Genomic DNA, 11,263 nt, shown 5'->3' with positions numbered 1-11,263 from the left:
GATAAATCGAACAACCGCTTGTTGGGATAATATTGATATTTTAATCGATACTGAGCAATGATTCTGGTATACTCGATTGGATCGAAAATTGAATCTTTTTCGGGTCTTCCCTAATAGATAGTATCTACTTTTTCTTTCGTATTAATTCGTATTTTATGGCGGGATTTGCATATTTTTTTCAGTTCTAATTACCTTGCACAATCCAATGTTTATTTTTATAATTCAATTCAATAGACTACAATTTATAAGTAATAAATTATTAATACCTGTAGTGATGTTATGGTAAAGTTATTCTTTGTCGATAAAGAAGACAAGGCGTTTAGGAAATACTCATACGGTTGATTAAATATTTGAACACAATACATATTCAAAGAAATTAGAGTTTAATGTGAGTCATCTAAGGTTGCAAATAATAAAATAACTTATAATTAAATTCATAAAGAATTAAGCAAAAAAGTTTTGTCGAATGTGTGACTTCATTTAAACAAGAAAAGAAATAGAAATAAACCATGTATTTCACAAATTTCTTGAAAATTTAAAAGATTTAAATGGTTGTGTATTGTGAGTATACATTTTTTATTATTGTGAAATAACATGTTCATATTTTTTGTTTCGTTATTTCGTCTTCAATTATCAGTCCAATTCAGTTCATGAGTTCAGTACACACAACACACAATACATAATGTTTTGTTGAGGATCTCATCAAATCACAGCACAGTTGTTATGAATCATTTATGTATTTTTAAGTGGATTTAATTTCTTCAGTTATCACACTAGTTTTGTAGAAAGACATGGATTCTTCAAGAAGAAATAATTCCGAAGAGCAACGCTGCATAATCGGCTTGCAAGATTTGAAAATATCTAACAAAGACGAAAACGATACTGAGCAGGCGCACGGGGGTGCGCCGTCCAATGTGGGGAGCTTAGGAAAATCGAGACCCGTCGGCGCAATCGAGAGCTTCACGTTAGAGAATCCAGCGTCGAACAATCGTCAAGACTACAGCTTTTACGAGCGATCAAATGTGATAGCCGCCTCGAAGTTCGCGACTCCTAAGCGCGTAGAAACAATAGCGTCAATCAATAAACGTGATATAAACACAGCAGCGTTATCGGCGAGCCCTACGCGGTCTATCGACTCCATCTCGCAGAGATCGCTCAGTTACCAAACCGAGGACTTGTACGAGATCCCGGGGAACACGAACCCGCAGTATCCACCACCTGTGTATGAAAATATAGACTACTACGGCGAGCAGCGGTCTCCGCAGCCGCCGTACTACCACCAGCTGTACCAGCAGGGGCCGCCCGCGCTCGCCTCCGACGGCTACTACGACACGCGCTACAGCAAGGCCCAGCCACAAGTGCCAGTAAATGCCAAACCTAAAATAAACCCGTCAGTGTACGAAAACATGCTGTGCTCCGATAAAGACAAGAAAATCGAATACAAGGCACAAGTGAATCAGGACCACAACTTTATTCAACAGGGCTCTGTGCCGGGACCTCAAGTACCAATTTCAAGTTTGAACAAAAATTTCTCTCAAATGCTATTGAGTGAGAAGGCTAAAGTTGAGAAAACCCCAACCCTGCCAACATACCACTCTGCTCAAGAAAACCCAAGTAGTGATTACACTGTGATGAAGTCTGCTCCACCAAAATATACAGATGTGAGTGCTCTGTTGAAGAATGACAATTCAGTGAGTTTTGATGACAAGGTGGTGACAATACCTTCAACTGCTATATATGCATCTATAGCTCCTAGCGCTCAAAGACCAAAAGCCAACATTGCCACTGAGGTGCCAGCTTCGGTAGCGTCCGTGCCCAAGTTTTTTCACCCAAAGCCAACAATTGGTAATGGAGTTGGTAAGGAAAAGCTGCCTTTGATTAATGGAGGTTATAATGCCAGTGCAAAACCGGTAAGCAGAATGCAGATAGTGGATGATACAAATGGTTCCGATTATGTCTGTATGACTGGGGGGTCCTCAGCTTCAGCTCTAGCTGCAGCAAACAAGGACATTAGAGATAATGTATCTGTGGCATCTGAATCTACAACATCCAGAAATATGGTGTCGGGCTTAACATCCTTGTGTTCCCCCGCACAGTCTCCAGCTCCTAGTCCAACTCCAAGTTCTGTGTCTCAAGTGTCTGGTGGTTCACGGGGATCAGGTGGTAGGGGCAAAAGCTTATTGCCCTACAGCATCACTCCTCCTCGGCCTCCAGGGCCAAGTGAAGCTCAGAGGAAAATCGAGGAACTAACAAGGCAACTAGAAGAGGAGATGGAACGGCAGGATGAAGAAGGAGAATACTTTGGTAAATATAATTCAGTTGTCCAAATAATTTAGTCTTATTACAAACATAAAATCATAAGAAAGATTGGAAAGTACACATGGTTTCAGAATTTAAAGTAGTGTTAAAAAATACTATATACAAATTGCTTCTATCTTAAATATGACTCAACCATGTTAGTTCTCCAGAATAGAAACACATGGCTTTAGGTTCCCTGTTCATAATGGAGTTGGTTAGAAATGTCTATGGGCAGACTGCATGCTTATTTCCTACTTCAATCTCATGAAAAAAGGGTTCCAATGAACAATTCAATTACAAATGAAGCCCTATTGGGTCCATTCTATATTGCAACCATTTACTGATATGCATTCAAATAATAGATAAAGAAACTGATAGTGTCACTCAGTAATGCTTATTCATATTTTATGACTATTCTACTACATATTACACAATATTGTTTCATGGAAAATTATTTACTGTACACATTTTAGGAATATGCCATACATGCGGTGCTGGAGTAACGGGCGCAGGGCAGGCTTGCCAAGCCATGGGCAACCTCTACCACACAAACTGCTTCATCTGCTGTTCATGTGGCCGCGCCCTGCGTGGGAAGGCATTCTACAATGTTCATGGGAAAGTTTACTGTGAAGAAGATTACCTGGTATGTATATCAGACCACAACCTCAGTCTATGAAATTATGTTTTTAGAGCGTTTGTAATATGTACGCATGTCTCATTTTTTGGGACACCCTACAGGGAAAATGGCTGTCTAGCTAGCCAAAATCCGTCCGGATTTTAATATATGAGGTGTCATTGAATTGGTCTAAACTGTGGAAGTGACATTGAGTGACATTGCGCTGCATTTTTAAGCAATTGAGCTGTTTTTTTTTTAATAATTCTCTAGTTTGTAAAACTGAACATATTTGTGTTTTATAATTGTTCAAACTGTTTGTCTCTACAGTATTCTGGCTTCCAACAAACTGCAGAAAAATGTGCAATATGTGGACATCTGATCATGGAAATGGTGAGTAGATGTTATCAGATTAAACTTTTGAGTTCTTTTATCATTACAGATAAATGAAATTGAATCATCTGTAATTTTAGGAATATGATGTAAATACAAAATATAAGACACAAAAAAATATTAAAATGCTATAACATTTAATACATTTTCATATAATCATTGCAGATATTGCAAGCTATGGGAAAATCTTATCATCCTGGTTGCTTCCGATGCTGCATTTGCAATGAGTGCCTGGATGGGGTGCCGTTCACTGTGGATGTAGACAATAAGATCTATTGCATCAACGACTACCATCGCATGTTTGCGCCTAAGTGTGCCAGTTGTGGTAAAGGTAAAAATCGATAATATTAAATAATAGAAAAGTCCAGGTAATAACAGTGTTATTATCATTTAATCATCACCATTAGTAGGTATAATTTCATCATTGGTTTTCTGCATTTTCTAGTGATTTTCTTCTATGTTACAGATTGAGAATACATTAACATTTTTCATACTGTGCAATTCTTTGGGTTATCTAATTTACTATACTCTAACCATTTAAAAATATGCATATTCTTTGGTAATTTCTCTACAGAAATAAAACTATTTCACTAGTTTTACTCTTCAAATGTTGTATCTTATTACAGGGATAACACCTGTGGAGGGTACAGATGAGACAGTGCGCGTGGTTTCCATGGACCGAGACTTCCATGTGGACTGCTACATGTGCTGTGTGTGTGGAATGCAGCTGACTGACGAACCTGACAAGCGCTGCTATCCCCTAGCTGGTAAATTAAATTTTACAATACTTTTTACGCTACACTATTTATGTCATACTTGATAAAATGTGATCATCTAATTAAAAATAATTGTTTATTTAATTCCAGTAATCAGAAGGTTCATAGGTTTGATCTGGGGCACACATAGATGATGTTTTAGATGTCTATTTGAGGACATTGTTATGTACCAATTTGTGTATTTGTATTTGTGTGTGTCCATGGTACCTAAGACACAAGAAATCCAAAGCATAGTGCTAAATGCTGTGTTGCTGTGTGATTGTATAATATACTATCATTGTAACTTCAGATAGTCAATTAGTGCAGAAGGCATTGCTTTTATCAAATTAAATGTTCCTTATATGGTTTCCAGGCAGGTTAATGTGTCGCGAGTGCCACTTGTCGACTATCGGCGCGGCCACGGGCCCGGGCATGCCGCCGGCGCCGCACCTTTCCCCGGCGTCTTATCAGTACATGGGTTAAAGTTTACACATGTAGTACGTCACTAGTTATTGAAATATAAGTGGGTTGGCATATGGGTTTTGTTATATTGTCATTGATAGTTCACAAATATTCTTCCTTTGTGGCTGTGGGCTCAAGAAATTTATTGACGTGTTAGAAATGCTTTGATATTCAAATTTGATAATTAACATGCACAAGCTTTTTGCTGCATGGATTTTTATATATTATAATGATTAGTCATCATTGAAATGTTCAAAAAATAGTACATGTAACATAAGATAGTATAGGATAATTGCATTGTAAGGAAAGTATTGTTGCATGAATGAATTATACATCATTCTAATTATTATAATTGCTTTAAAATGTTTTAGTATGAATGATAAAAATATTAATAATGATATAGGAATGTATGTTTGTAGTTGTGGAGGGTAGTGCATGATGATAATGATGTTATTGGATAATTAAATATACATTAAGCATATTATTATAACTATTAATTGTGATTCATGTTGGACTACTTCGGAGGATATTTGCTTAAAATGTATGTGATAACAAGTTAATACAGATTCACACATAAAGGAATGTGACAAAGTTGCATACATGTTTGATTTGCCATACATATGATATTGTTTTTAACTTGCCTTTCTTTAAAACATTGTCACAAAAATTCTTTTTTTTAGTATTCGATTAAGTATAATAATGATTTTCTATGGAAGTTTTCGTACACACAAGATAATATTAATGGAATTGAAATGTAAATGGGAAAATTTTCGTTTGGATCTTGTCGATTGCTTGCTCAACAATTTTCAAAGTGAAGGGCAAACGAAAATGGTCTCAAATTAATCGCTTATATCAATATGATAAGCTGGCAAGCTTGTTAATCTGCCAAATACCTATTTATAATAATTTTCGAACAAGTTTTGTAGTAATTTGAGGTTGAGTTCTTTGTAGTACTGTACTTTATTGGTATTGTGTATTGCATGTGGATGAAGTGCATCACAGACCTAAACATTCATGCAATATCTATGAATTCCATTTGTTTGTAAGAATGATTGTTCAGACATGATTTAATGCACCTAATATTGCCAACTGCGTATTATGTGATGTGACTGTGGTTGCATTTTTGCACACAATATTAAAGACCTGTTACCACCTGCATATTTGTATCACATATAAGTTGCATGATCTGTGATGTATCTAAGTTGCAATATACGTTAATACTATAAAACTCGAGGTACAAAAATATTTTTGTTGTATTGGTATACATGTAAACAATACAATAATTTATTATAATGCATTTACTAATTATAACTTCTGCACGTGACAGCACACCTGGTCGAGTAAAAGGACTGCCTACTTTTGCATACCACGATGAGTATCTTGTAAAAAAATGAGTAGTTTTCACTGATAAGCCAGCCATATTAATCAACCATAGTATTATATACCATAGTATTTCGTAAACAATTATCAATATCAAAAGAAAAGGCACAGAATATTAATATTTAAAAGTAACAAAAATAAATAAATTCGGTTTACAAACAAAATAGGAAAATATTCTAGATTGTTTTGTCTTAGTTCTTTTTATTTGAAGAAGATTATTAATATTGGAATACTATTGTACCCATGGGGTATTCCCCATTATTATGATAGTGTCCATCTATATTAAGTCTAGTTCTGCATGGTGGGCAGATACCTTGAGTCATTGTTAATATGCTAAACTTATTTATTAATGTAGTCACAAAAATATAACCCCATTTTAAACATTCCAGAATTGTGCTGTCCTGTTGTGTAGGTACTTAATAATAATGGAATATCTTAGGAATTGTTTTATCTGTACATTTTGATAAAAATGTGTTTAGTTTCATCTTTGATTGTTAATGTAAACGAAAGATCAGTTTGTTAAGGAATACTTTTTATATTTATATACTTTTTAAACAATAAACTATTCAAAATATAAATATATTTTAATTTACACACAGTAGTTAGTTCGGTCGTTATTTCATATGGAAAGTGATCTAGCAATAACTAATAAAGTAAAGCTAATGGGTCACATTTTCTTCACTTTGTCCTTGATGTTGCGCATTTCAGTTTTGTACCTCCTCATTTCGTCCATGACCTGGGTGCGCTTTTCCTTCATTTGAGTCTGGTAGTGTTGTTTGCTCTCATTAAATCTGTCTTGTAGGTTGTCCCTCTTTTCTTGCAACATCTCCTTGATCCTCTCTCGTGATGGCACAGGTTTAATCCACCCTATAGCTGTCAGTCTCCTGATCGCATAAGTTGTTCCTCCTGTAAGATTAACAATTTAGTCACCTTAACATACATTTTTTATATTCTGTATTTGCGCACACAACTTGTAAAGTCGACACTATAAATATGGCTAGTAGAATTGTTGCAAGATTTTCCAAAAAGGCTTTCCACATTTAGGTTTTAGATATAGATATTGTATAATATGATAGAATGCACATCAATCATTTTGTAATAGTCTCACTTCTGGCATGTGTCCATATTGATACATTCCTGATGTTTTTATTACATATACCAAAGAATTATAGCTTATACTTGCTTTTTCATAATAAAGAAGTAATAAACAAGCAAGTAATCCATCTGATGGTAAGCAATTGCAATCCTTGGAAATCTGTAATCAACTCCAGATAATATAACAAGTCCTATCTACGTTGGGCCACTGATGCCTTGCTAACCCTGAACACTGATTTGAAACTTCTTAGATAAGTCTTGTTTACTACCCCCTTCAAACCGGAACACAACAGTGTGTAACACAAGCGTTATTAGGCAGGTATAGGGTAGAATACTTAGTTGTCATACAGTATCTTATATATAAAATTCTCATATCACAATTTTAGTTACCATACTGCTCCGAAATGTCTTGACCGATTTTTACCAAAATTTTTATGCATATTCAGTAGGTCTGATAATCGGCTACTATCTATTTTACATACTCCTAAGTGATAAGGGTTATTCATCCTTAACATTTTTTTTATTATGGCAACACAACATTTGCCGGGTCAGCTACTTTATACATATAAATTGTGTTAATAAATTGAGTCTTTACCAACAGTGACAGCATATCTCAGTGGTGTGATTAATTTGTAGAGAGCAAATGCTAGAGCAAAGTAGCCAGCCCCTGATTCTCTTAGTGGTGTCAAAAGCTTCTCTGCAACTCCAACGGACTCCAGTAAGCTAATGACATCGAAACCACTGCAATAAAAAAAGAACATTAAATTACCGAAACGATAATTCATTTACAATCCGAATTTTGAATGTATATGAAACATGCAAGTGACAGAAATGACTATGCATTTATTAAACACTTAAAGACACCCTTTACCTTCGTACAACGTAGTAAAACGAGCCGAACCAAATAGCTGATGTGGTCACGTGTACCGGGAGCAGCACGTACCAGTAGTCCCGGTACATTTCCTTGAACCTCTGTATGAGCCCCGGCTTTTGCGGCTCCGGCCCTGGCGGAGCTTTTCCGGGATCGCTGCTTTGTGTCGAGCATTGTCTTACTGGCCTCACCAAGGATCCTAAATTATTCGTTGGGCACGTCTGGACCAACGGCCTATTGATTATACTGTTTTGGTAGCAAACTCGGTTAACTAAAATTCTTATTGGACAATTTTGTCTAACACTCCATTTCACCGGTGATGTTACGTTGTAGAGGTTATACTGATTTCGATATATAAACCTAAACGTCAAAGCCATTATATTTGATGGTAAATGATTTGGGTAAATTATTTAATCAACTTCTAAACATTTTTTTATTAATCTACGTTTTTAAAAAATATTTTCGTATAATTCGATTGACAATGACATTGACACTTGACAGTTGTCTGCTTTATTTTATGGTATTTTCATATTTTGTAGAGTGTAATTTATATATAACATAGACTAGCCTAGAGATAATTATAGACTCTGTGGCACCAAAGTCGCGGAGTAAAGTTCCTGAGTTCCTATGTTACTATACTCTTTGAAGTAGAGTACATACTTGCTCTAATCATTCATTTACTAAAGTAAAATCAATGTTTGAAAAAGTACGTAGCAAAGAGTAAAATAATATTGGTACGTAGGTTGAGTGCTTATAGTTGGCAGATATGTAGTTTTAGATTAAATTTACTAGTCTATGATTAAAGCTAAGAAAATTTCTTCTTTCTTTTTCTTTTTCCACGCGAACAGTCGACAAAAACCTGATTTTTATTGTTCCGTGACGAAAACGACTGTCACTGGTTTTTACAACAATAGTTAAAATATTTGTGTAATTTTCAAGCTTTGAATTTCTTTTTCAGGGTAAAAATTAGTTGAACGTTGTGAAAATTTATATGTATGAATTTATTTACACGTACAATACATTTTAATATTATCATTTTTATCTTGAATACACTGGCTGGTATAACGGTAAAGATTAAGACGTGTTACTTTACCGGAAACGTACCATTCTTTGCCTCTTCGATTTAATGTGCTTTCAAATATTCCACCACCTGGCGATGTTCTCAGGACTATGAACGCCTTTAAGATATTATTGTTTTGGCCTATCGTAACGGTTGCATTCAAAATTTTGCTTATTCGTAGCTGATGACATTTAGGTTGTTTCCGTAGTAATCTGTTAATGTGACGTATAATATAATTAGCAGCAATTATTCTTTGTTCCTCATTCATATCAATACGTTCATTCTCATTACAAGTGCACCAATGATCACTTATGCCTATAGTTTTACATGTTCGATCTTCGGATATAGGTAGAAATAAACTTATTTTACTTGAATCTTGACTCATTTGTTTGCTTCTCGTATTTATTTTGTTATCATCTAAATTATTCTGAACAAGGTCTAGTAGAGTTTCATGTAAATCAAATGGCGAAGTTAAGCGATATCGATTTTGTTTGATATTCTTAAAAGCAAGCTGAAATTGTTTCTGAAATTTCAAAGGAAAAAGAAGTTCAAATAGGGGCAGACGACTTTCTAGCCTCCCTTGTTCCGTTTGAGCTATTTCACCCCATCTCATACCGTGATCACTAAACAATATTATGATCGAATTATCTAAGTATTTAGAATTTTCTAATTGCTTAAGAAAATCGTAATAATCATCATCCATATTTTGTGGAAGGTTAAAGATTTCGTGACTTATAGATTCTTCCCAGAAAATGCCAAATAGCTTATTTCTTGACCTTTTCAGCAGCTCGGCTGACCAATTAAGAAGTAATTTGTAAAAGTATTTATTCCGTAAACATTTATGATAACAGTAATGTGTATTATTAAAAACATTTCTTGTTTCAAATAAAAATGGTTGTAAATAGAAATCTGTAGGGATGTTAGGTAGGTTGTACTCGTATGCGGCCAGTAGACCAGCTGCACTATCTGACCCGAGGGCAGTATCATATCCTGCTTCTTTGAACTTATTCCAGAGAAAGACACATTCACTCCCGTTAATTACATTATCCACTATACAAGAATTCTTAGCATGCTTAAAAGATTTACTAAATAACAAAGCGAACAAATTAGGATAGGAATTATCTCCGACCTTATTGTAGCCCAGTAGTTGGATACTGCCTTTTTCTTTAAGAAATAGAGATGTCCTAGGCATCATTCTCATAAAATTCATTCGAGAGATGCTTTCCATGCCAAATAATAAAACATTAAAGGCAGGTCGAACCTTTTGTCTCCTTTTAATTTCTTTTATAAATTTAGGAAACAAGAAAAAGTCATTATATATCATGGTGTCTAAGTAAAAACATTCAACACGCGTAAATTCATGTGTAGCTTCTATTACTGTCGTAAATTCCACACAATTGCCATAGATGATTTGATTAATATTATCACCTGCATAAAAATATTGATAACAGCAGTAGAAATCATTTGTTGAGAACACATTATAAAAATCTAGCGATTCTTCTACAATCCAAATGTGTGTAGAGTTGTGATCAAGTAAATGCATGTTTTCAGTACAATCAGTCTTTTCTGTAGGCACAATTAAGTCTTTAATTCTGTCGCTAAGTAAAGGAAATGCTGGAATATTACACCCATTGGTGGAGATAAGTAATCCCTCAATGTTAACATCCAGTGTTTCGTTTAGAATTCGTACAAAATGTAGTTTTTCCGGCATCAATAGAATATTTACTAAAACTGTAAATATCGTATTATATAATTCCATAATAATCTTACCAAACGTTTAGACATCGGTGGACCTAGGTAGTACTTAATTCACTTAACTGAGTATTTCTTTTAACTTCAGATTAGATATACCTTGTAAGTTTACCTATTTCTTACTTAGGTCGATATTGTACTCTACGGGCAAGTATGTTTTCGTATGTACGAGTATGTATACATAATTTAGAAAACAATCTTTGTATACCGTACCACTACCACACCACTGTTTGCTAATGCAATGAAAAGTTGCGGAATAATGTTAATTTGTAAGGTTCGAATGAAATATGTAGAACCAGTACGGTGGTATCGCCACAGCCTCACTCATTTTTAGTATGAAGCGATGTGTTTTAGTGCAAGGGATGTGGATTCCGAAAGGCACAAATTTGACGTATCATTGATTATGGTGGAATGTTTTCTGTGACAGTTTATACTTTATTATCCCATAAACTTTATGTGCGTATTATTCGAAATCAAAACAATTATTTTACCGTAAAATCGCATTATGTATGTTCCTACTTAATGTCTGTCATTGAGGCCGTGCAAATCGAATATGTTGTATGGGCGAATTCCATTATATGCCA

General features: G+C 34.9%; 3 protein-coding genes across 4 annotated transcripts; 1 reads left to right on the top strand and 2 right to left on the bottom strand.

Annotated features, from left to right (window-relative positions):
- The first annotated feature begins 410 nt into the window (after positions 1-410).
- Positions 411-6,479, top strand: jub (LIM domain-containing protein jub). Of its 2 annotated transcripts, XM_073080827.1 has the most exons (7): positions 411-561; positions 766-2,304; positions 2,772-2,941; positions 3,242-3,304; positions 3,470-3,635; positions 3,931-4,071; positions 4,433-6,479. In XM_073080827.1, exons 2-7 carry the CDS (start codon positions 792-794, stop codon positions 4,540-4,542), a joined length of 2,163 nt encoding a protein of 720 aa, XP_072936928.1. In that variant the 5' UTR covers positions 411-561; positions 766-791; the 3' UTR covers positions 4,543-6,479. The 2 variants fall into 2 exon arrangements, with proteins under 2 accessions (XP_072936928.1, XP_072936927.1); XM_073080826.1 differs by lacking the exon at positions 411-561 and having other exon boundaries at positions 651-2,304.
- LOC140748108 (uncharacterized protein C18orf19 homolog A) lies at positions 6,413-8,380 on the bottom strand. Its single transcript, XM_073080828.1, has 3 exons — positions 7,868-8,380; positions 7,592-7,737; positions 6,413-6,807 (listed from the first exon to the last, which is right to left on the bottom strand). The coding sequence occupies exons 1-3, from the start codon at positions 8,242-8,244 to the stop codon at positions 6,569-6,571; spliced, it is 762 nt and encodes a 253-aa protein (XP_072936929.1). The 5' UTR covers positions 8,245-8,380; the 3' UTR covers positions 6,413-6,568.
- Positions 8,381-8,710: 330 nt separating this feature from the next.
- On the bottom strand, positions 8,711-10,251 carry LOC140747872 (uncharacterized). The gene has a single exon (XM_073080492.1). The coding sequence runs from the start codon at positions 10,249-10,251 to the stop codon at positions 8,869-8,871; it is 1,383 nt and encodes a 460-aa protein (XP_072936593.1). The 3' UTR covers positions 8,711-8,868.
- Between the last annotated feature and the right edge of the window lie 1,012 nt (positions 10,252-11,263).

Source organism: Epargyreus clarus, unplaced genomic scaffold (genome assembly GCF_041222505.1).
Source record: "Epargyreus clarus isolate Ecla_fem2 unplaced genomic scaffold, WU_Ecla_fem_2.2 ptg000015l, whole genome shotgun sequence".
In the NCBI taxonomy this organism is placed as follows: domain Eukaryota; kingdom Metazoa; phylum Arthropoda; class Insecta; order Lepidoptera; family Hesperiidae; genus Epargyreus; species Epargyreus clarus.
This window is presented reverse-complemented; position numbering and strand designations above follow the sequence as displayed.

Bases quoted from the DNA above. Each gene is read 5' to 3' on its own strand.
- jub (XM_073080827.1), top strand. From the start codon at position 792: ATGGATTCTTCAAGAAGAAATAATTCCGAAGAGCAACGCTGCATAATC. The intron at 2,305-2,771 runs GTAAATATAATT...TACACATTTTAG, and splicing joins TGAAGAAGGAGAATACTTTG to GAATATGCCATACATGCGGT. The intron at 3,636-3,930 runs GTAAAAATCGAT...ATCTTATTACAG, and splicing joins GTGTGCCAGTTGTGGTAAAG to GGATAACACCTGTGGAGGGT.
- LOC140748108 (XM_073080828.1), bottom strand. From the start codon at position 8,244: ATGGCTTTGACGTTTAGGTTTATATATCGAAATCAGTATAACCTCTAC. The intron at 7,738-7,867 runs GTAAAGGGTGTC...TTTTTATTGCAG, and splicing joins TTTTACTACGTTGTACGAAG to TGGTTTCGATGTCATTAGCT. The intron at 6,808-7,591 runs GTAAAGACTCAA...TTAATCTTACAG, and splicing joins GAGATATGCTGTCACTGTTG to GAGGAACAACTTATGCGATC.
- LOC140747872 (XM_073080492.1), bottom strand. From the start codon at position 10,251: ATGATATATAATGACTTTTTCTTGTTTCCTAAATTTATAAAAGAAATT.